Source organism: Stereum hirsutum (genome assembly GCF_000264905.1).
Source record: "Stereum hirsutum FP-91666 SS1 unplaced genomic scaffold STEHIscaffold_11, whole genome shotgun sequence".
NCBI lineage: Eukaryota > Fungi > Basidiomycota > Agaricomycetes > Russulales > Stereaceae > Stereum > Stereum hirsutum.
In genome coordinates this window covers 425,467-448,534 of record NW_006763141.1, presented here as the reverse complement: position 1 = coordinate 448,534, position 23,068 = coordinate 425,467, and the positions used below count along the sequence as shown (strand labels likewise).

Below are 23,068 nucleotides of genomic sequence, written 5' to 3'. Positions count from 1 at the left end.
AAGGGATGTAGAGCGCTCCAACTACAACAAGAACGGCGTGCCAATCACATTTGCAGTAATGTTATAACAGCAACAACAACAACATAATGGGGTTATTCTACAAGTATAATGATAGACTACAAAAACACACATCAGTGACCAGGGCTCTCTTCACCCTTTACCCGCAAGCTTCGTCTAGATGATAACGTGTATATACCCAGCTACAAAGTCCCTCAGGCTATGCCCGCAAAATGCTTCAACACACTCAACGCATCCTCTCTCTTCAATCTCCATTTCGCGTCCGTCCCCTTCGTCCCCACGCTCACCGTCTCCGCATTATCGAGTTCGTTAAGCCTCCTCAATAACTTCTCATCCGTCCCCATGGCGAGTACGAAGTCCGCATCGCTAACATGATCAGTTTCGAGCGAGTCGGGGGTCATCCACGCTGCGCGTGCAGCGAGGGGCGAGCGAGAGGGACCACCAGGATGAAGGATGGCGCCGACGGCGGTGGAGCGGGAAATGTAGTTGGGAAGGACGAGGAAGGAGTTTTCTCCGGGGATGATACGAAGACCGTAGCGTTCGCCGATACTGCAGCGGTCAATCTGTCAGCGATGCAGGAAGAAGAGGGAGTAGATGGTAAATCACCTGTCGAAGATATGGTTCTGAGCCTCAGCGGCTTGTCTCCTAGCCCACTGCCTGTCGGAGGAGTTGTCCGATGGACCAGACCAGAAGCGCCACACGATGGAAGCTTCACGCTCCTCGACGAACGAGCCAGGCGTACGCTCAGTGAACTATTCAGGCGCGAGGATGAGTAACGATGTGCATATGTATGGACAGACAGGAAGACACGTACGTAGTTCAGAATCTCGAGGCAAGAGCCCTTCCAGGTCAGATTGAAGTTGGCGACCATGTTAGTCCATTCCGACTTGCCATCTTTACCAGGCCTCGCCCGGATGAAGCATCCATTCTCAGCGCTGTCAGTGGTGCATTAGCATCGTGAGAAAGCCCAACCGAGAAGAGTGAAACTGCACTCACACAAGCCCGACCTTCGGACACGTCTGCGCAATAACCTCCAAGGCCCCCCTCGCCAGCCCACTCAACAACCACACTTCGTTCTTTCCATCCTCCGCCAACTTCTCCACAACTTTCAACGCCTCATCCGCCTCCGTCGGAATCTCAGCTCTCCTTTCCTCCATCGTCTTCTCCTCCCCTGGTCCATCACCCTCGCCCGGATACGCAAAGGTCCGCTCCTTCGGGTCTCTCACCCACAATGTATCCTCGAAATCTACCAGAATCAGTCTTCTGCCGCTGTGTTTGTATCTCGGCAGGACGCGATGAAGGTCGAGATGATCGATTGTGAAGCTATCGGCTTGGAAGTGCTCGATGTTGGTGCGGAGGCAGCGGGTGAGGAAGGAAGTTACGAAGGCCTGAGCGGTCTGCGTAACGACGTGATTGTGCAGATCTTCCCATCGGGAGTAAGCTTCGTCATCATCCATGGTGAACGCCTGGTGGATCGCTTTCGCGGTGTTGCGTGTGTCCCAAGGGTTGACGGCAATACAGGAGCGGAACCCGCTGTAGCTGTACGAGCCAGTGAACTAGACAAAACATTATGTCAGTTGATGTACTTGAACGTAGTATAAATGATCGTCCTCACCTCGCTCAAGATAAGTGGCCTGTGTCTCCCTTCCTGACACTCTACGAACTCGTGCGTCCTCAACGCCATACCTTCCCTCATACTAGTCACTATAAACGCGTCCGCGATCGTCAATAGCGCAAGGTACTGAGCAAAGCTCATATCGCCCGTGTGCAAGAAGATGACAGGCTGGTACGTGAGCGAGCTGAATCGAGAGTTGATACGGGCCACGACGTCACCAACGCCGCCGAGGAGCTCATTCTCCTCTGTCGTTTGGAGTGCGACTTGTAAGAGGACGACTTTGCCTCGGAAGTCTGCGTTCTTGTCCAAGAAGGCTTCGAAGGCGAGGAGTTTGTGGCGCACGCCCTGTAAAACCAGTAACGCATAAGCAAGTTTATATGGTGGGGTGAGAGATAGGAAACGTACCTGGATCTCGTCCAGCTTGTCACGGCCGACAAGCAACTTCATACCGGAGTAGCGTTCCTTGAGTGTAGCCACCCAATGAGCGACTTCTGGATCCTTCCTAGAAATAACGCACCAATCAGTCCGAAATTCGCGCATGAAACGCCAACGACGCCACTCACTTCCTTTCGGTCAGCGTTGCCACATCGATCCCCATCGGGAATACAGCAACGTCCACAAAGTGCTCATCCATCTGTATGCCTTTCGGCAACGTCTCCAGTGACAGAATTCGCGCCACGGTCTGCCTGAAGTGCCGCGCATAGTTGGCCGTTTGGAAGCCGATGAGGTCGGCAGAGAGCATCCCCTTGAGGAGGGACTCGCGGACGGAGAGACAGCGGAAAATCTCCGAAGACGGGAAAGCGACGTGCATGAAGAAGCCGATAGCAGCTCCGGGAAGTTTTTGGCGGATCATGTCTGGGAGGAGCATGAGGTGGTAGTCGTTTACCCAGACTGTTTGCAGTAAATCAGCGACTATTCCATGAATTAGGGAGGAATAAAACGTACTGATGTCGCCCTCTTGATAGTTGGCCGCAATCGCATCTGCGAACCTCTGGTTCACCGCGACGTATTCCTTGAAGCTGCTCGACTCCGAAAAGTACTTGCTCTTTGGCGCGTCGTGCACGACATAGTGCAAACACGGCCAAAGCACCTGATGGCAGAACATATCATAATACTGCTCGAACTCCTGGTCTGGGATCCAAATCGGCAAGCTATCGTGCTCTTCCTGCATCCGCCTGTTGATGTTCATCCGCAAATGATCCTTGAAGTTGTCGGTGTTGGTGCCAAGAGTACCGACCCAGAGCTTCTTTTTGAGACGCCCATCGACGGACTTGACGGCGTTGTGGAGACCGCCATTGCAGTGAGGGTTGGGCTCAACGTGCCATTGGCGACCCATGGGCGAGTCGGAAGCTGGGCGACGGTGGGCGGCCGCACGAGAACCTTTGCGTTGTACCCTGGGCTGCATGGGGGTATGGTGGTCGTCCATCATGCGGTTCGACCGGGATATAGGCGATGCGGTAGGATCGTTCGGAATAAAATCTCTGTGAGAGTTCACTTTGCTCATCGTCAGGGCTTCGAGAGGATTCTGTGACGACGCGGAGGAGGCAGGCGGAGTAGCGAGCTGAGAAAATCTTGTGAAAGGATTGAGGGCAGAGTCGCCGGCTGGCGTGCCTGTAGCAGCTGGAGTCCCGACTCTAGACTAATAAACCAAGAAAAGGTGAAAGCATAATTGAGTATGAATTCTAGCTCGGATAGATTCAAGTGAGATCGAGGACCCTGGAAAAGTATCAACATGCGACGAACGCCTTGCTTGAACCGTACTCTCGCCTCGAAGCGCAATTGATGCGGCTGCTTGGGTAGAGATACAGTTATTCTTCAATTGTAGAGCTCGTGTCTCGATAGACTAGCTCTCATAGTTTTGCTCAAGTCCTGATCAACAGTGGGCCACATTGCAAACACACATGCGCCACACCAACGAACGTAGAGACAGTGACCCCTGCCAATAGAAGAACATATAGGTTTCACAGAAACAACCATCTACGAGGATATTGTGCACTCGTATCCCGGGAACGGCCAACGAAGTAAAACAAAATCGGACGTGAAACGGGGAACATACCTTATCCTTCAGATCATCCACGAGACTGAGCACAGGCGTAGTAGTCGGGCGATGGACAGGGCCAGGTCGCGGCATGTGCACGTTTTCTGGCAGCCTCATAGGTGGTGGAGGTGGGGCCCTCGTCGCTCCCAGTTCCGGCGTAGACGGATGAGACTCGCCCAGGACCGCAGTACTAGGAAGGAAAAGAGACGCGATGATTACACGGTGATTTCTAAATGAGCTCATCGTTGATCACAGCGAGGAGAAATACAACAAGAAAATAGAGGTCGCAGAAGCGAAAATGGAGAACTGTCGAGGGTGACGGTGATGGTGGTGGTAGAGGACAAGAGTTGGTGCTGGGATGCGGGAGGCGAAGGGGGCAAGACTTGGTGCGAGTGATGATTTTGCATGAATCTTATGACGTCCTCTTCAAATGCCATGCGGGGATATCCGGAGAGATCAAGAAAGATCCAGAATCGAGATCGCAGTGGATGGCCAGATATTCGGGCCCAAATTGCCCTCCGATATCCTTCCGGACTGTGTGGCACCCCAGTGTGGCCCGCACCTTTGCGACAAACGTTCATTCATCAAACCTACGCCCACAAGAACCAACATCCATTCTCGGAGATCCATGTACGGGAACCAGAATAACTCGACGCCCTTCATCCGGTGGCAATCGCTTTTGTAGCTCCTGATACCACAACCTTCTCCCGTCACGGTGCGAGTCGTATATTTATTATTTTCCCTTGACAGGAGAGGCTCGACAGCAGGTCTTCCGAAGGCTTCGCATTCGAAATCACTTCTTGCCTATCCTTGCCTTAACCCGCTCATCGATCTTACTCTATCTCCCTTGTGTACACATCAGCCCCAAGTCGGTGAGCATAGGGACTGCCAGCACATATTTGTGGTTCTCACTTCGGAGATGGTCGGGTGGAAGTCCACAGCGCTGAAAAGCTGCGAACGTTCGAGGCTCGTCCTCATCCCACTGGTCGATTGTAACGCTCTGGGCGGAAGTGTATTACGTGCTACGAGCAATGAACGGAACAACATCAAGCCTCACATCGCATTAGAGGAGAAGAACTGAGTGATTACAAGATCACATACCGACACCCCGACCCGCTCTTTTCTGTCAAAGGCTTGACCACATGTCCCGTTCAACCCTGAGCCTAAGTTTTTAAGAACAGTACCAGTGATAACGCCCTCCACAATCAATATCTCATCACCTTCCGATGCCGCACTCTGGGTATACGCAGACCATCCGCAACCGTTATCCCAACGTCAACCATTACGATGTCAACTTGGTCATAACGACGTTTCTCGCCTGATACGTCGTCGTTCCGGTCGGACCAGGCGTTCCCGAGCTACCCTCCATCTGCATGCCCGACCCATGAGATACCACACAGGAACGTCGGAAGAGGAAATGTCGACCGCCAAGAGGGCGCGTTCGTTCGGTTATCCGCAACAATCCCGAGTATCGCCCAGAATCAGGTCACAGGACAAATGGAGAATCAGACCCGGATGGCGATGGAGAGAGGGGCGAAGGAAGCAGGTAGAGAAAATCAAGCCATAGATCGAAAGAGGAGAAGAATTATTAATCAGTAAACTTTATTCAGATCACCTGGTACAGTGAGATGGATGGACGAAAAAGGATCGGGAGGGAATGTATAGATATAGATGGGGTTCAGCAAAAACAACGCACCTGCAGATCGATGATCCTGCAACCCCAAAACCAGGAATTGAACATATAGTCAGTACAACCTTCGAGACAACAGGAACGACATCGCTCGACAAGCGTCAAAGCGGATGGGACAATGATGTTCTTCGAAATGGGAATGGAGGGAGATAAATTACTCACAGATACATCGCAGCATTGTAGAACCCAGCAGCTATGTCCGTCGCCTGGACTACACCATCCAAAGAGTACTCAATCGACAGATCCTCCGTGTTTCCCTCAATGACTCTGAGAGTTGCGCTAACGGAGTGGAAGTCCCCATCATCGGGCCAGGTAGGGGTCGTGCTATGGACTTCGCTGGAGGTGTTAAAGGTGTTGAACCAAACGTTGTCCGTTCCTGTGCGAAACCCAATGTTAGTGCCATATATCATATGGGACGCTCTGTTCAATACTACAAGGAGGAGACAAGCGCGAGGGGTGCGGGGTGAATAAGTAGATTAACAGACCTTTCCACTCTCCGATATCACTCTCAGGTGGCCAGCCTACCACCGCCGTCAACCAGAACGCAGGCCATGTTCCTACCGCTGTAGGCGCGATGAACTCTCCAGATACGGTGTACCTATACGGGCAAGTGAACATATGGCGCTTAGTTGTCTGTAACTACAGCCGTCTCCAAGAAAACTAGAACTGTGAACGAGACTCACCCGACCGCATCGGTGCCGTCCACCAACACCTGCTCCTTGGCATAGATGGTGCCAGAAAAATAGTCAATGGTAAGGAACGGGCTGGCCGATGAAGTGCCTTGTCCGGATGTAGGCGTCGCGGTGAGGGTGAGCACGCCGTCGGAGACAGCTATGTGGTCATGGTCGGTGCTGTTGCCTACCATACGAGCGGCTAATACAACATCGGAAGCATGTTAGTAATTAACCGCGCACTGGAGGCCTGTAGGCAATACGGGAATGATTTGGGCGAGGCGGCGAGCATGGTTGCACGTGTGACCCGTCCAAGACTCGCAAGGGGAGGGAGAGGTAGCGTGAATGAAGACTGACATCCATTGTGGTCCGATCCCCACGGATATAAATAATTCCAATACGTCTCCAAGTCATCATAACTATCGAAGCTCGTCGACGGAATCACGTCCTCGTCGCCCATCGTCGTGCCCACATACCCCAAGCTCAACACGCTCAGAAGAGCAAGAAGGGTAGAAGAACGGAGAGACTTCATGGTGTGGTATCAGTCGCACACAATAGTCGCTCGTCAGGTGTACCTAGTGAAGAAAGAGAAACAAGGGATGAGGACGGAGAGAATACGCCGAGGACGGGAGATGTAGCTTTTATATTCACGCCCTCTCCTTTTTCTCCTGAGTCAAAGTTGGTAGGTTCCGCAGGTAATAGCTATGGAAACGGTCCATCGAACGGTGAATGTGATGTTCCTGCTGTCCTCTGATCCTCGTTTCAGCTTGTAATGAGCAAGGAAGGCTGAAAGAGGTATCGGGGTCACGACAACGACGTCAATCGAAGCAAGTTAGACAATGTCCGTGTACCGGTGCTCGGACTGAGCACGCGGGTACGAAGTATGAAGTATGATGACTTCACTCGTCTCTGTCAACACGAGGTATACAGAATGACGAGGGATCGTAGTCGACCGACCTTCTTTTGCCTCGACGGGCCGCCGTAGACCGAGACCTCGCGAGAATAATGCAGAAACACCGAAAACATATTACTTATCTTGTTTTCTATCTTCCAGGTGTACAACGAGTCACCCATACTTGGTCGTCAATAGATGCACTTAGAAGGAGGAAGATAGTATGAGTTGGTAGGTTGGAGCTTGAGTAGCTCGTATTCAGCTCGTAGTCTGTGGTCTCCCCCGGTCAGAATACCCACACTCACGGAGAGAGCATATGAGACAACGGCGCGTGTAAGTCCGGGTTGACCACATGCACGAAGACAAAAGGGCAAGACACAGTGATGCCTGACTACTTCACGATACCTCCCATACTCCCGATGAACCGCCCATTGTACCCAGATTGAATCTCTGCATTCATGACCTCCTTCACCTGATCTATAAGCACTTCCAAGCCATCCTCAAACATCTGATCCTCTACGAAGTGACCATGGGCGCCACCTGAGTTTGAGCACCGGTAATCGCTCCCGTCGTCTGATGCTGCTGAGGCGGGGACTGTGTCCTGACAAATGTGCTCCTTGGCCGCGTCATTTGCACACCAATTGAGTCGGCGAACGCATAAGAATGTGGAGCCCTTGCTCGCATGGTGACTTCACGGATGGCCTCGCAGGTCGGCAGACAGGTACAAGCGATGGAAATCCCGTCTTGAACGAGCCGTTCGAGAGTATGAAAGTTCGTTGATTCGAGTTCCTGAGGGGCGAGACCCCAGCGAGATATAGCAGGCAGGAATCGGGACGCCACGCAGATCCGAGACAGTTGCGTTTGGGACCAACGTACCGGTGGACGATGCGGCGTCGTAAACGCACAGGTGGAACATGGGAAGGATAATTGAAACGATGGATTACCATAACATCTGCAACACAGCGGTAACAGCGAATATAAAGTACCAACCTTGACTGTGGCTTCCAGAATCTCTCCATAGTCCACTTCAACGATGACTCCGGTCTCCTCCACAAACCAAACGTCCAATACGACCCTCTGTCGCCTCTTCATATGCTCCTCTGTATATCCCAACAGAATATTCATCTCGTAACCTTTGAACCAGATGGAGATGTCTTCCTGAATTTGTCCAGCCCAAGGATCGAGGTTAATTGTACCAACGTTGACGGATGAGACGGGCGAGACGGAAATCTCCCAACCCATGCCATTGCTCGTCGAGTCACCACCAGATGGATTGGAGAAAAGAGAGCCTCCTCCGCGTAAGAGTCCTTTCGGAGCCTCGAGAATGACACGGATTTCTTGAGAAGCGGATTTATTCCGCCTGATGATGATTTCCAAGGCTTTCCTCACCAGCACCTTTCCAGACGTGTACCTTCCTGGAATATTGTCACTGTCACCGTTTCCTGCCCCGGCTGTTCTCCCCGAACCACTCTCTTCTTGCATCTCCGGATCACTGCTCGTGAGGAATGCCTCCCCACGCTTCTGACCCACATTCCGCAGAAAACCCTGCAAGGGCCATGCATCCAGCCCCAACCTGAGCAACTCATCTGCCATCGCCTCCGTAGGCACCGAAAATCTAGGATCATCTGTTGCTGCCGCTAGACTTAACGACGAGGGATGCAAGTGCAGATGTACCGTTAGGAGTAGTGGTTGTGGGGGTCCGTATATCGAGTGATTGTGAGGGAGATTATCGTGATCAGAGATCGGGTTGGTGGTGAATGGCGGTGCATGAGGATCTGGACGAAGATTCGTGGTGGTCGAATGCCAAGTTGTGTGACCGATTTGCGCGGTGAGCAGAAGAGAAGAGAGGGTTATTATGTCAGTTGACGGCGGTGGCATAACAAATCTTGGGGTCTATCAAGCCCTGTTCGAGTTGAAGGGTAGACGTTATCCGTTCAGTGAGGCCACCAGTATAGTTGGTGCCTGTGGTCGTGGTACAAAGTCAAGAGATGTGTTATTAGTCAGCAAAGACCTGAAATTCGGATTGAGGTGGCGCGGATTTCAAGAATGTGGCGCTCTATCATGCTGGCCGGGTATATCACCAGAGCACTGTACCGAACGGTGAACAAAATCCGATGTTCTCGGTAATGAATGAACACCGTTAATTGCAACTCCGGTCGAAAGTGGAGAAGGGTCAACATCTTGACGGTGACCTTACAACGCCGAGCGCGTCTACTAGCAATCACCGCCACACGTGGTCAAAACGTCGTGCAGGGATTGTTACATTAATTTGAGTACAGCAGTCGCAGAGGAATGGGTTAAATCACAACAAAAGCAGAAACAAAGCCAAAGAGAAAGCGTCATAAACGTGAAAGGCATCACCCTCACAGTACAGATTTACAACAGCGATTATCCTCTCTCATAACAAGGCGTATACATCACCGTCATCGTAAGTCGTCTAGGCAGTGAGGATCGAAGTGGACCGAATCAATGTTTCTGTGGCCTCTGATCTCGGTTTTACCTGACATTTGAATGGCATCGGATACCTACGGAAAGTCAACCCCATAAGAGAGGCATGAGTATGTGTAAGACTTGGGACAAAAGCAAGACTTACACGACAAAACCTGTCGTGTACTCATCCTTCGGCACAATCTCCCTCCCAAATTCATCCCTCGCCTTTTCAACGTTCATAGTCGCCAACACTGAAACTACCGTGATCCACAAGTTGTCTATAGCCATCCACTTGCCGGCACACCAGCGCCGCCCGTAGCCGAACGCTTCGTTCGGGTATGGTAGGGCTGGATTGTCGAAGTACCGTTCAGGGCTAAAGGTGTCGGGATCTGGGTAGATGGATTCATCATGGAAGATTGCCCTAGATTCAGAAGAACAACAGTTGCATGTGCGTAAGGTAGGGTCGATGAGTCTAACAAATAGTATGTCATCACGTACCAAGTATTCCCAATCACCCAGCTTCCACCTTTCAAGAAGTACCCATCGTAGGTGTCGTCTTGAGTCAGACAGTGTGGAAGTGCTATGGAAAGATTGCCAAGGTATCGTCAACACTTATGGCATATTCTAGCGAAAAAAATTGTCGGTGTGACCGTACCCAACGGGCCAACAGGCCTCCACCTTCAAATAAACAACGTGACTTGAGCATCACAAAACACCCGACGAATGTCAGAATGATCGTCACATACCTCAGGACTTCTTTCACGACCGCACCCACATAGGGAAGGGAGGCCTCGTCGGAGAAATCTGGAAGACGCCCGCCCTCCCCAATGACTGCGTCTATCTCTGCTTGAGCTCTCCGTTGTGCCTGAGGATAGAGCGTCATCGCCAACAAGAATGTTCCGAGGGCAGACACAGACTAGAGACAAACGGAACAGATCATCTTGTTAGCTTTTACAGACGATCCAAAGGTACGGTGACAGAAATCTCACCGTATCCGTGCCGGCTACGTTAGGATCAGCGAGAAAACATCAGCGGAGAGGTTACCGGGCAGTGACGACACGGGTGGCTCGCGGAAGAAGAGCAAACGTTGACTTACCAAGGTACATATTCGCAGGGACAAGCTTCACCATATCCTCCGTGATCGGAGAAGGCTTGCTATCGAGCTGGCTCAAAAGAGAAGCCGTTACGTTCGGTGGTGCCGTACCATTTGTCTACCCAAACCCAATTCAGATCATACGAAACCAAGCAGGAGAGTTAGACGGAGAAGAGAGTGAGGATAGTATAATGAAGTGGAGCTCAGCGCGGGCGGGCTAGAGACATGATGCACGAGATAGGACGTACAAACGCGGCTTTCGAGGCTCGATATGGGTCTTCGATCATCGCCTCTGCGTACTTCTTCCACGGCTTTGCTTCAGCCTTGTACTAGCGCAAGGAAATGCATCAGATAACGGATATCAACGCCGAACTGAGTAGCAATTGGAAAAACATCGATGATACGTACTGTTGCACCGGGGAACCATGACGGCAGTCGCAATACTAACGGAAGATGAAATGAGCACTCTGCAGTGGATGTGTGCGGGCCAAGTGTTATGTACTTACACAGAGGGAAGAAATCGAAAAGCTGGCCGCGAATGTGTGCTCCAAATGCAACTGCCTGCAGGCCTCGTTCGGCTGTTTGGATGTGTGGATCGTCTTTTGATTTGGCATCGATGCCATAGGCGATCAAAAGGATGACTCTTCCTGCCGTTCTGAAGTAAAGGTTAGGAAATTCACACTGAGGCAAAGACAAAAGAAGTACCCACTGTCGAAGATGATCTAGGAAGTCATCGGGCTCGTCCAAGAGTCTTCTCAGAAGCTCGTGAGTGGCGCCGAGCAATAACGGGCGGAAGCTCTGGACCAGCATCAAAGCATCGGTCATGAGAATTCCGCGGGGTGTTATTGTGTGAGCACGCACCTGGGCTGCAGTCTGATTGAAGGACTGATGAAAGTATTTCCGGAACTCTCGCCAACGCGGGCTGTATCCCTGAAATCCCATCACCCAATCGAATCCAATACTGAGCAGCGTGTCAAATGCATGTAAATCGCATGACCAGTTTGAGGATGATTGTGCGCTTACACTTTGTTCAAGAAGTACAAGGGCGGTCTGTGATATAGACGTGTGAGAATTCGGCTGCACAGCATAAAAATAAGGAGCATGGCTCACTTGTCTGCATACAACAGGCCTCTTCTCTCGAATAGTTCAAACGCGGCTTTAGCGGTGTTTATTACTAGAATGTGGCTTCCTAGCACATCGATATGCGTGATATCCTTTCCTGAGACAGCCCAAAAGAGCGATAAACCCTGCTGCATAGTGAGCTTGAAGAAGGACTCACCATGCTCCTTTGCCCAACGGGTGTATGTCTTCCATGGATGGCTTTTGGGCATGTGTAAAAGACTTCCAATGAAAGGAAGACGAGGAGGACCTGGAGGCATCGGGAGTGATGAGGTACGCCTAGAGGTTCGCCATATGTAAAGGACCATGAAGGCGACTAGCGCGAGGGCAAATGCCCAAAGATTGGTACCCGTACCAGACAGCATGCTCGCGAGGGGGACGTTAACGAATGTACGAGCTGGGAGTGATGTGCTTTATACCTGAGGACCGAGTGGCGCAAGAATTATCATATTCTCAGGGCTTGTCGGGGTGTAAAGTAGGTTTACGATTACCCACAGGTATATTTGGCCAAGACCCTCACACCTAGCAAGAGATCCTCGATGAGCTCCGACATAAAGCTTACCATAATGAGAACCGCTGGATGGAAGTGGCTAGAGCTCACGTAAAGATGAATAACCGAAAGGAAGTTAGCCTGAAGGAGATTCGATGACACTCCTCACTCCCAACTCAAACATGTATGGGTTTGAAATTACCAGGTACGAAACTACGCAGCATCAGCACCATGTCGGATACGAATTGTCTATCGGTTTTCCTAGAACACGACTGTCGAAAACAAGATAGGACTAGAAGAGCTGGTAAGACGTTCTGACACAGGGGAGAATTCTAGCAGAAACAGATTGATCCTCAGGATGCGGGCAAAGGCATTCGTAGTGAGTGGTTGAGCCACAGGCATGCAGTAGGCATGTATGGTGGATCTTAATCGCGGCAGACTGGACAGACCTCAAGCCCGCGCTAAGTCAATGCCGCCATCGCTCGTATGTGGGCAACGTCTCCGTCCTGACTCATGATGGTCAACCGTATCGTTCAGTATCGCGATTCTTCACGGCGCCTAATTTTCCGATCCCGTTCAGGAATGCACTCCGCCCCAAGGAGAAGATATACATACCAACATGAGGAGTTTCAAGCTTGCCAAAGAAAGATAATCAGTCGGATGAAGGATAGCGTGCTTCGATCCGGACATTAACAACTTGCGAGTGATGGGTCGCAGAGCTTTGATCAGCTCAAAAGGACCTTACCGTCTCCTATAAGGATGGGTACCAAGTACATGTGGCCTGAATGAAATGGACGAAGACGATCTGAACGCCACTACTACAAGAGAACTTCAGTAGGCGAAGACCGTGACTGTGGGTTTTTCGAAGGTGGATTTCTTACGCACCTTGTATTCGAATTTACACAATACGAAACGTACCACTATGTTGAGTTTAGTCACCTAATTCCATCCGCAGATCGCGTTATAGAGGAATCTTTAGGAGTACCGGTCGCCAGTAGATATTGGAAGAAAGACGTGGTCGCGACTCGCGGTTCGCTTTCGTTCGGTATATTCCGGAAGGTTCTTACTGCAAATAATGTGGCCCAATGTGGCACTTACCCTCCAGTGACACCAAGTGCTCACAGACAGACTGTGTTCGAGTCCTCCCTCTAGAATATCCTGAATTAGTGGTATGTAAATATGGCATGATCAATCGTGACCCTTTCATCAGCTGAGCCAAATACAACTTCTGGCAAGTCATAGTCGGTTTCAGTTCCCGCCGCCACTCCACGTTGGGCCTTACCCATCACCCACGAGGACGGCAGTGACGGGACTATCGGTGAGATATGTAGAAAAATGCTTCAAGATACCTCGAGGCGCTAATCACTACGGTTAGATCGGAGGGCGCATGCTGGCCACACAAACTCAGGGCAAATGGGTCGTGTTGTACTTGAGAAGGTTCGTGACTTCGATGCCGTACGCAATGCGTCACGACAAGACACTGGTCTGCCAGTCTAGCGGCGACCATCGCAAACAGAATATTCTATCGAGACTAGTTAGCCTTACTGGGTCCTTGATGTGATCTGGCATCGTCTTCGCCCCCAGTGGCGCCGGCACATAGTAGATTCAAAGCCACAGGAGCAAGGATATCTCGATCCGGTTTTATACATACGTAACAGGATCTCTACACAGAGCGGATATGTACACCGATCGGTGTGTAGAGAATGCAAGCGCCCGCAAGATTTTGAATACAGTTGCATCGGGGCTGGTTGTACCGAAGCTGGTTGCATCGGGGTTGGTCGCCCCGGGCTCGTTGCATCGGGGCTGCTAGTTCGCTAAGGAAGTCCCACTGAGATCCCGCCACTCTTCACGTAACCTAATGCGAAGCAGCATACTATCCCCCTGAGCGCCGCATGCACGAAACCACAAGACCTTATAGCGCATAAGCCTTAAGTTCAGACTGTGCAGGTCGGATTCTTTTACGGAACGAAATTTAAACAACCCTGAGAATTTGGAAAACTGACCGGGAGAAGACTCGAGTGGGAGATGAGCGCATGATGACGGTGTCGCATGGTGAAAAGGAGATGTTGAAGATGGTTGCCGCAACGCCGTACGTTCTTCGACAGGGGCAGAACACGATTTCGAAGAACGTACGGCGTTGCGGCAACCATCTTCAACATTTCTTTGCTCGAAACTTTTTCGAAGTCTTGCACCATCCCGCTTGCCGTAGACGACTCCTGAGCAATTCTAATCAGCAACGCGAAGAAATGCGGACGAAGATATGAGCATACGTGTTTTAGAACGTACGGAGGCCGCTTTTGACGCTTTGAAAGGTTCTTCAAACATATATCTTGCGTACTGATTTGTACTGCGCATCATATTTGTAGTGAGCAGCGCTACAAATATGTCCTATTCCCGAATTGCGACTTTGAGCATCGACGAACAGCGCTTGACGGACCCCAAAAATGCCATAACATGAGATATCGCGGTTCAGGACCAATGGGAGCAGTAGTCATCCAGCTGGATCGTCGACGTTAGTATCATTCAACGCCAACGGCATATGAGAAAATACTACCTCGCCGGCCAGCACGGTGTGGTCAATTCGGAAGTGTGGAGCGAATTCTGCCGTATGTATGCAGCATTTGGCTGTACGGACCTGCATATTATTACTGATAGATGATCTAAAATCAATCAAGTGGAGCAAAAAAGCAATAAGCAAGTTTGAAACTATGCTTACAGCATAATGTAAAGGTCCTAGCTGACGTCCGAGTCCAAGGTCCTCTGTAACAAGTCATCGGCTAACCAAGACAATAAAGCAGATCGGGCGAGATGGCTCAAAGGACATAGAGCACCGACCTGTTCCATAGACTAGCGTATACTCGAAACGTTTCGTTCCGTATCATTTCGTCCGTACAAGTTTCGCGCAAGCTCAGCTGGTCGTCGGTGGCGGTCAGTGTTGAAGAAACGTCCGAATTTGACGTCGTCACGCCAGTGAACGGTTGCACCGAGCCGTGTCCCCGGAAAAAAACTCCCGATTCCCGATTTGCCGCCACCGCACGGGCCACATCGAGGAATGCAAGCCACTGGCGCCAACGCGGACGCTAACGCACCTGAACGACAAAAAGTCGGTCTCGACAGCGCATTCGCTTATCGAGCATCAACGTCAGACTGGGACCCGGGCAACGCATCACGCATCAGAGCTCAATGAGAGAAAGAGAAAGAGAATCTACTAATAATTCAAGTTCGCCACGATTTCTTCTGGGGTACGGAGCCTGTAGTAAAAGAGCCTGGAGTAAAAAGAGTCTGGAGTATGTATCGGCACTGAGACGACACGAGAAGGACGAGCGACAGGAAGATATCCACCGACGCTGACACAGATCCGGACTCCCTATACACGGAGCGGTAGACATGAGTAGCTTATAGACGTTGGACGTTGAACGTTGAGACGTGAATTGAATTGGATGGAGGAGGATGGAGGAGATGGGGTGGGGTGGGGCGCATGGCGAGTTCATACCTAGATCATGGAACGGCTAAGACCCGATGGACGATGGATGGACAGTAGACACAGAGGGGACAAGGTGGAAGGGGTACTTAAGACAGACAGAGAAGAGGAAATCATCGATCGATTGGAACAGAAACAGGGAAGAAACACAGGGAAGAGAAGTTTAACAGGCACAAAAGGTCGTAAGTCGAGGAAAGAGAAAGAGACTAGGAGGGATAGAAAGGGGGAAAGCAAAATATCCGGGTAGGAAGGGGAATAACAAAAGACAAAGGGAACGAAAAAGAGTGATAAAAGAGGAAAGTACCGGTAGATAGGGAAAGAGACGAGACGAGACGAGAGAAAGGAGACGAGGGCGATTTGCTAACGGTATGTTATAGCGCCGGCGTGAAAAATCGAGGGGATATATGCCAGCTAGGTTGGGCTACAGGATGAGACAAAAGACGGAGAAGAAGAAGAGAAAGAGAACTGAGAGCAGGCATCCGGGGCCAGTTACAGACATCAAGCACGACGTTGAGCGTTCATGATGCTTGCTTCGTCCTGAACCTCAACAGAGGAGCGAGTCCTGACAACTGGCACGTCTTCTTCAAAAACTCATGCTAAAAAAAAAGTCAGAACCATCAGCACACGCTCACCGCCACTCAGTACGCAGTAAAACCAACACACCTCAAGCAGCTCATTCGCCGTCGCCCGACTCTTCACATCCACACACAAACACACGCTCAAAAAGCTCTTCAGCTCCCTCGACAGCGCCTCCGGCTTCTTGAGTGTCGGCGTCCCATTCGTCGCGATCAAATACAACGCTTTCAGGGGCTCCTCGTCGAGGTACGGCGGCTCCTGCTCGATCATCTCGATCGCCATGATCCCGAGCGACCAGATGTCGACCTTCGCGCCGTACTCCTTCTGCTTCACGACCTCGGGCGCCATCCAGTACGGCGTGCCCACCATGGTTGCGCGCTTCGACTTTTGGTCCGTCAGTTTCGCGCAGAAGCCGAAGTCGGTGATTTTGACGCGGCCTTGGGCGTCGAGCAGGACGTTGTCGGATTTGATATCTCGATGGATGATATGCTGGCTATGGAGATGGCCCAAGCCCTTGCACGTCTGCACACATACGCCGAACAACCAATCAGCACCACATCCAATCCAACCCACCAACCACACAAGCCATCAAACACATACCTCATTCGAAATACAAGAGATCTGATCCTCCTCCAACGTATTATTCTCAATAATATCCGTCAGCGCGCCGCCCTCCATGTACTCCATCACGACCCAGAGCTCGTTGTTCTTGACGAGGTACGAGTTGAGGAAGTTGACGATGTTCGGGTGCTGCGACTCCTTCATGACGAGGATCTCGTTCACGATCAGCTCTTTCCGCGGCTGGTTCATCAGGTCCATCTCTTTGATCGCCACTTTCTTCCCCGTCGCGAGCGTTTTGGCGACGTAGACGTGGCCGGAGGCACTATGACGACGCCACACCACACCTTGTCAGCCAACTGCTTCCAAACGAAACGAAACGAACCGGAAAAGAGAATGATGAAGGGAGGGAAGGACTCACCCCTGCCCGATCTTCTTAATCTTGCTATAGATCAACTTTGGATCATCAGGACTAACCACGCTCCTCAACTTCTCCATAATCTGCACCTCCGTCATCGTACTAATCCTCTTCTCCACCTCCTTCGCCTTCGGCTTCTCCAGCGCCGCCGCCGCCGCCGCCACGCTCCCATCTCCATCCTCCTTCCCACCCCCAATCACCAGCTTATCCGCAGGCTTCTTCGTCGGCTGCAGAGGCTTCACCACCGTCGCAGGCGTCTTCTCCGCACCAGCAGCACCGGAAGGCTTCGCCGGCGTCCTCTGCTCCTTCTCCGTTCGTTCCGCCCTCTCCCTCTCCCGTTCATCCCTATCCCTCTCCCTCCTCTCCCGCTCCCTCTCTCTCTGCTCCCGATCCACAACCCTCTGCTCCCTCTCCCTCTCCCTTTCGCGTTCCCTATCTCTCTGTCCCTGCCCCTGCCCCTGTCCCCCAGCAGGCGACAAACTCTCCTTCCTCTCCGGCACCGGTCCCTGCCCCTGCCCTTGTCCCGGCTTCCTCTCCCTCTCCCTATCCATATCCAAACTCGCCCCTCCGCCACCCTGACCCTGCTGCTGCTTCGCCCTCGCCCTCAAATCCGCACTCGAAGCCGTCGCCTGTTCTTTCCCACTTCCACTCCCAGGCGCAGACGGAGCCGGCCGATTCGCAGTCAACAGCGGTCTAGGCGGCGCAGGCCTCGAAGGCTGTAACGCCCCTATTCCCCCACCTCTTCCTCCTCCTTCTCCCCCTCCTCCTCCACCCCTTTCCCCACCACCTCCGCCAACGCCGATGCCTCCACCAACGGACGCCTCATTCACATAATCCGCCGCACGGGCGAGCGCGGCGGGCGTGCCTGGCGTGGATGTATCGGCGCGGGAGATGGAGGGGCGGGAGGGCGCGTCTGGGGTTTCGGGGAGGGGGGGTAGTTTGGAGGAGGTGCCGGTTCCGGCGAGGCCGGTGCCTGCGTTGAAGCGGGCGGGTGCGCCTGTGGCTGGTTGGGGTGTGAGTGAGCATCATAGGGCGGGTGGATGGATGGATGGAGAAAGGAACGGGAAAGAGGGAAGGAGATGCGGAGAGAGGGGAGGGGGTGAGTAAAGGGAGGGAGGGATAGAGTAAAGGGAGGAGGGAGGGAATGGACGGATGGATGGAGGAAGGAAGGGGTAAGGGACTTGATCGAAAAAGGGTGTAGGGATCGATGCTTGGGTGCGGAAGGACAAAAAAGCGGAAGGAAAGAAAAGACACTCACCCCCCATCCTCGTCGCCGGCGAAAGTCCCATCTCCTCCATCTCCCTTTTCTGATGGTCCGTATAAAACTCGAGCACATCGAGCACCGCCTGCGGATCGCGCTGATAGTCCTCGCGCGTGATGGCCGATTTCGTGAGCAGTTTGCTCCATTGTTCTGGCATACCCTGTAGAGACGTGGTTCGTTCGCACATTCGAGCAGGATTAGTTTCACCCCTCCAAAATACGCCGCGAGGGGGAAAGAAAGGAACACTCACCGTAAAAGCCCCACTAACCGGATCAAACCCCACATGGACCTTATGCACGAAATTCGTCGGCGCACTCAAACTCCCACTCAACGGACTCCTCGAGTAAATATCGTCCTGCCATCCGTACAGCTCCTCGTCCCCTTTGAGAGCGAAATAGAAACGCCGGTTGGGAGAGGAGGTCTCGAGGAGGAGACAGTACGGTTTGAGGTCGGTCCGTTCGATGTTGGAGATGTCGGAGAGTTGGATGGTGGTTTGGGCGGAGGAGGCCTGTGGGGTGCGAGGAGGGGGGAGGGGGGAGAGAGAGGTTAGTGAGGTTTGATTGGAGGGAGAAAGGGATGAAGGGCGGGCTGTCTGAGCTGCTCCTATCAAGTTGAAGCGAGAACTACGGAGCAAAGTCGCTCTGAAAATGAAAACAGAAAACAGAAGGAAACACCTCCAACACCCTCTCGCGATCATCGTTCACGTAGTGAACAACATAGTGAATCCACCCATCGTGTCGTGACGTACACACACACCCCCTGTCACTCGCCGGCACGACACTGAGATGCTCAGCTCACTCATCCACCCATTCCGAAACAAACTCGAGTAAAACAAATGAACTCGACACCTCGACACATCCGAGATGAACTCCAACGGATCATACAAACGGTCTCGACACACTCCCTCACCCACTCACCCGAGATGAACTCGAGGACTCGAATAAGGGCAGGAACAAGGAACACGACGCGACGCGTAATAAGGGACGAGGACGAAACGGGGTGAACTTATAATACAAGGGGATAAGTAACCCCCGCCACGGCCGTGTGATGTGTGATGGCCGCTGTGAGTGTGTGTAATGTTTGACTGACTGGGTGGGTGGCTGGGTGTGTGATGTGATGTTGAGCTGGCTGGCTGGGATGACAGCTCACGTCCGCCGATGGGACGAACGGCAATCCCGACAAAAGAGCGACGTTGCCAGCGAATAGGTGCACAAATGAGAGATACACCTCGTTCAATATCACAGCGAACATACACGCTCGCGATCTCACAGCTCGCGATTGATAGCGATCCCCCACGATGAGAAGAAAAAGCGACAAAGAAATCGACGAACCTCATTCTTATGCACCGCGAGCGTCTGCTCCCTCAATATCAGATACTTCTCCCTCCAAAGCCAATTCGCGAACGCATCCTCCTTAAACCCCACCGTCCCACTCCTCACAATCCCCGCCCCCGACAATCCCTGTCCCCCCATGCCGTCTCCCCCGCCTGCTCTCCCGCCTCCCCCGAGCTCCGAATTCCTCTGCATATGGCCTGGAAAACCGCCGACGGCGGGAGAGCCGCCTATGCCCGAATACGACGTCGCATAGGACGTGTTCGAAGCGGGCATGACGACGGGGGACTGATTGTTGTTGTTGTTGTTAAGGGTGGTGGTGGAGGCGATGGAGGGCGCGTAGGCTGTAGTAGAAGCGAAAGAGGACGCGGTGTTGGAGCGGGAGGGGGAGTTGTAGGAGGACGCTGAGGAGGGCTGCCGTGTGGGTGCTTGGGGTGCGGGCCGGGAGGGCGTGAGCGAGGAGGCTGTAACTTGGTTGTACGCCATGAATATGATCTGCCGACCGTCGCTAAATGCTTTTCGCTTTTCCGCGAGCGGATTGGTCGTTGGCCGATGCGAGTCGAGTCTCTACTGGTCGTCGCCTGCTTGCGTGCTCCGTCGTCGTCGTCAACGTCGTCAAAAAAGCCCTAGTTTATGAATGGTGAGGGCGCGAACGGTGAGTGTGAGATGGAAGGCGTCGGGGTAGACGAGAGAGACGAAGGGGACGGCGGCTGTCAATGCCTCGGATGCAACCGTCGACGTTCCTTCTCTGGGCCAGCTTTCCCATCACATCCATTCGGTCCGCTCAGCCTCGACACTCACATATATCTACCTTCCTTTTCTTTTTTGTCCAGCTCGAAGGACGCCATCGCCATCACCCACAGCCGGTCGTCATGCCGTTCACATCTTCATCCACATCTCCTCCAACACTTTCCTTCATGTCTCGTCCATCGCGGCCGGAGGTCATTCAAGGTACATACAATCCTCGGTGGTGACTGGCTATCCCCAGTTCGTGGTACAGTGCCTTGCCATCACCACCCATCGGCCAGCTCGGCGACCACAATACTTACAGCCTCAGTTCCGACCGACTATCACCATTCGATCGCTTTGTGGCGTTTGTCCTCTAAACATATTACCTTCCTAAACATACCTTTCGTCCGCTCAAGGCCCCCTCTTCTTCCGTTCGAGCCTGGACTCAAAAGCTTAATGCCATCCTTCTTTCGAGGTATTACTACTATGTGGAGTCCTCTTTCCTCCGTCGCGGGTTTTACTTGCTCACAGATGTGTTGTGCGCGGTGGTCTCTGAATCATGAGCCTCACGAAGGTTAGGCGTGTGATTACACATCGAGCCCTGGGAGTGGGCAGGACTTGGACTGTATGCATGTAAATTGAGGTGTTAAGATAGTACGTTGTGCACGCCTTCTCGCTGAGATTATTCGATCGATGATATGGCGATCGTCGACCACCTCGAGAGAATGTGGCCCTCGATAGGTTACGGTGTGTGGCGTAAGTATGTACGATCGGAAAATCGAGTACGTGTAGCCCCGTTCCAAATGAGATATCTATTTATCTAGGAATCTCTCGATGGTCCTGGACGAAAAGTATCTATGAGTCAGTTGGAGGATTTGGCAAAGGCTCCGATACTCGTGGACGCAGGACCACCTCCGTTTTGAACTGCAGCTGCCCAATGACCTCGTATGGCCGCCCACATGAAGTTCGGTACCCTAGCGTTCGATAAAGTAACCCGCAGGAAGCCTGCGTGAAGTTACGGAAGGAATGTAGAACGGAGACGTGAATATCGACATCTTCAACGCTAGGGATGTCCAACTTGACATCCTGGCTGAAACTTAGACTATGGTGCGTTCTCTCTCGTATTCGACTCTTGCTCTTTGCTGATAGCGCTGAGTGTAGTTCATACGCTTCGCGGCTGTCCCCAAAGCTTGCTAATGTCTGGTAGTCTCCACCAACACTGCATCCTCTGGCCCGTCCTATGCCCCGTGCTTGGTAAGTAGCCCCTAATTTCACTTCTACGTTTATATGGCTACTTCCCCCTCCTTCTCCCCATCTTTTATCCCGGCTTTCCCAACTTCAAGGCAAGCCCCAACCATCTTCGAGAACCATGTATCTCGCTCGCAATTATCATTCATGACCTCTACTAGTAGGTAGTCAGCTCATGACGCTTCTTCATCGGTGAGTTTCTACCTTTTGCGTTCATGAATATCCTTCAGTTTAGACTCACACATACTTATAGTGGTCTAGAGTAGGGTTCGCCGCCTCTCAATCTTCAGTTTGCCCATGTACTAGTATGTTTTGGAAAGTCTCTTGTATCGTACTAGTACAAGTTTGATCTCCGATATAGTGTCCCCCTTTACCTTCTCTTGCGCAGAAGTGCAACGCCAATACCGAACCTGCCATCCTAGTGGGAATGCTCCAGTGCCTAACGAGTGTGGCACCATGCCGGGTGTGTGATGGGTGTAGCTAATGATTCTAGCAGGTATGGCGATACACAGGTGTCTGATGTCATGGTGGTACCATACCAGTTCGTGGCGGTATGGCAGCGTCCGGCACGTCTGACGGCCGTCCCTGCCGCGAAGTTTGAGAATCGCTGATGATGTATACTGCGAGAACAGTGCACGTGGATATCAATGCAGCTGAAAGATCACCGAGAGACACAACAATTGTTAGTCCGGTGAAGACGATGAGTGAAGACAAGAGGAGATATCGTCGCACCAGCGTAAGCATTAGAGGGCAGCAGTGAATAAACCGTCTCGCTCCAGTGAATTTTGAAGGTGTAATCCGAACGAGGAAAAAAGACAATGAGCAAGTAGGAGATCACTTACGATCGACCAAAAAGTTTTGAATTATTAGCAAAATGCGAGCGATGGCGAACGGAGGACTAGCCCTACCTGAACCTAGAACTGACCCGACGAAGGTGAACAGGTACAAAACCACTGGCCATATAAACCATGTCATGAGCTGCTCGGTGTAGTCCTTATGAAAAAACCATCCCCCTATCCCGTCTTCTGGCGCTGCGCTTTCCAGATAGGAAGCGAAGAACATCCTTCGAAGGGTACTAGTTAGCACATCATAGATCGTGTTGAAAAGAAGCAGAGAGTAGTAGACATGGTCGTTGTTATCGCTGCAATAAAACGTGACCGGGGACATACAAGATAACAATAATAACACCTAGAATAAAGTCAAGGGTGTTCGGAGCAGCGTCCTCTCCCTTCAGCGCTGGAACAACCTGGCTGATACCCAAGGCAAGGAGTATGCACAAGATGAGGAGACGGTATGGCGTAACCGGGAACCTATTCCTTCCTTCTGGCATGCTGAATGAATATACGTCGTTGTGCAAGTAGTAGCGGTTGTAGGGTGTAGAGCAAAAGCGAGTGCCGCGCGGGGAGGGGG

The 23,068-nt window shown here is 52.1% G+C and overlaps 6 protein-coding genes across 6 annotated transcripts; all 6 read right to left on the bottom strand.

The window, feature by feature from the left end:
- Positions 1-212: 212 nt before the first annotated feature.
- Positions 213-3,914, bottom strand: STEHIDRAFT_61556 (alpha-trehalose-phosphate synthase; the record flags this gene model as incomplete). The annotated part of the gene is made up of 10 exons (XM_007306257.1): positions 213-567; positions 625-770; positions 833-953; positions 1,015-1,574; positions 1,634-1,978; positions 2,039-2,135; positions 2,197-2,524; positions 2,579-3,114; positions 3,166-3,272; positions 3,690-3,914. 10 exons carry the CDS (start codon positions 3,912-3,914, stop codon positions 213-215), a joined length of 2,820 nt encoding a protein of 939 aa, XP_007306319.1.
- Positions 3,915-5,519: 1,605 nt separating this feature from the next.
- Positions 5,520-6,492, bottom strand: STEHIDRAFT_61671 (uncharacterized protein; the record flags this gene model as incomplete). Its single annotated transcript, XM_007306264.1, has 4 exons — positions 5,520-5,737; positions 5,847-5,959; positions 6,045-6,234; positions 6,390-6,492. The coding sequence occupies 4 exons, from the start codon at positions 6,490-6,492 to the stop codon at positions 5,520-5,522; spliced, it is 624 nt and encodes a 207-aa protein (XP_007306326.1).
- Positions 6,493-7,164: 672 nt separating this feature from the next.
- STEHIDRAFT_170028 (uncharacterized protein) lies at positions 7,165-8,802 on the bottom strand (the record flags this gene model as incomplete). The annotated part of the gene is made up of 2 exons (XM_007306388.1): positions 7,165-7,713; positions 7,915-8,802. 2 exons carry the CDS (start codon positions 8,800-8,802, stop codon positions 7,441-7,443), a joined length of 1,161 nt encoding a protein of 386 aa, XP_007306450.1. The 3' UTR covers positions 7,165-7,440.
- Positions 8,803-9,513: 711 nt separating this feature from the next.
- Positions 9,514-11,826, bottom strand: STEHIDRAFT_158980 (CyP450 monooxygenase; the record flags this gene model as incomplete). Its single annotated transcript, XM_007306387.1, has 14 exons — positions 9,514-9,775; positions 9,853-9,934; positions 10,010-10,032; positions 10,101-10,270; positions 10,344-10,357; positions 10,451-10,565; positions 10,696-10,776; positions 10,856-10,890; positions 10,954-11,102; positions 11,157-11,245; positions 11,309-11,408; positions 11,471-11,497; positions 11,558-11,666; positions 11,727-11,826. The coding sequence occupies 14 exons, from the start codon at positions 11,824-11,826 to the stop codon at positions 9,514-9,516; spliced, it is 1,356 nt and encodes a 451-aa protein (XP_007306449.1).
- Positions 11,827-15,518: 3,692 nt separating this feature from the next.
- Positions 15,519-20,346, bottom strand: STEHIDRAFT_123111 (Pkinase-domain-containing protein). The gene is made up of 7 exons (XM_007306386.1): positions 19,682-20,346; positions 18,601-18,858; positions 18,348-18,510; positions 17,093-18,092; positions 16,714-16,996; positions 16,201-16,635; positions 15,519-16,133 (listed from the first exon to the last, which is right to left on the bottom strand). Exons 1-7 carry the CDS (start codon positions 20,165-20,167, stop codon positions 16,056-16,058), a joined length of 2,703 nt encoding a protein of 900 aa, XP_007306448.1. The 5' UTR covers positions 20,168-20,346; the 3' UTR covers positions 15,519-16,055.
- A 1,756-nt stretch (positions 20,347-22,102) lies between these two features.
- On the bottom strand, positions 22,103-23,039 carry STEHIDRAFT_123110 (uncharacterized protein; the record flags this gene model as incomplete). Its single annotated transcript, XM_007306385.1, has 4 exons — positions 22,828-23,039; positions 22,567-22,721; positions 22,391-22,495; positions 22,103-22,311 (listed from the first exon to the last, which is right to left on the bottom strand). Coding segments are annotated over exons 1-4 (430 nt in total), but the record flags the coding sequence as incomplete, so codon positions are not given.
- Between the last annotated feature and the right edge of the window lie 29 nt (positions 23,040-23,068).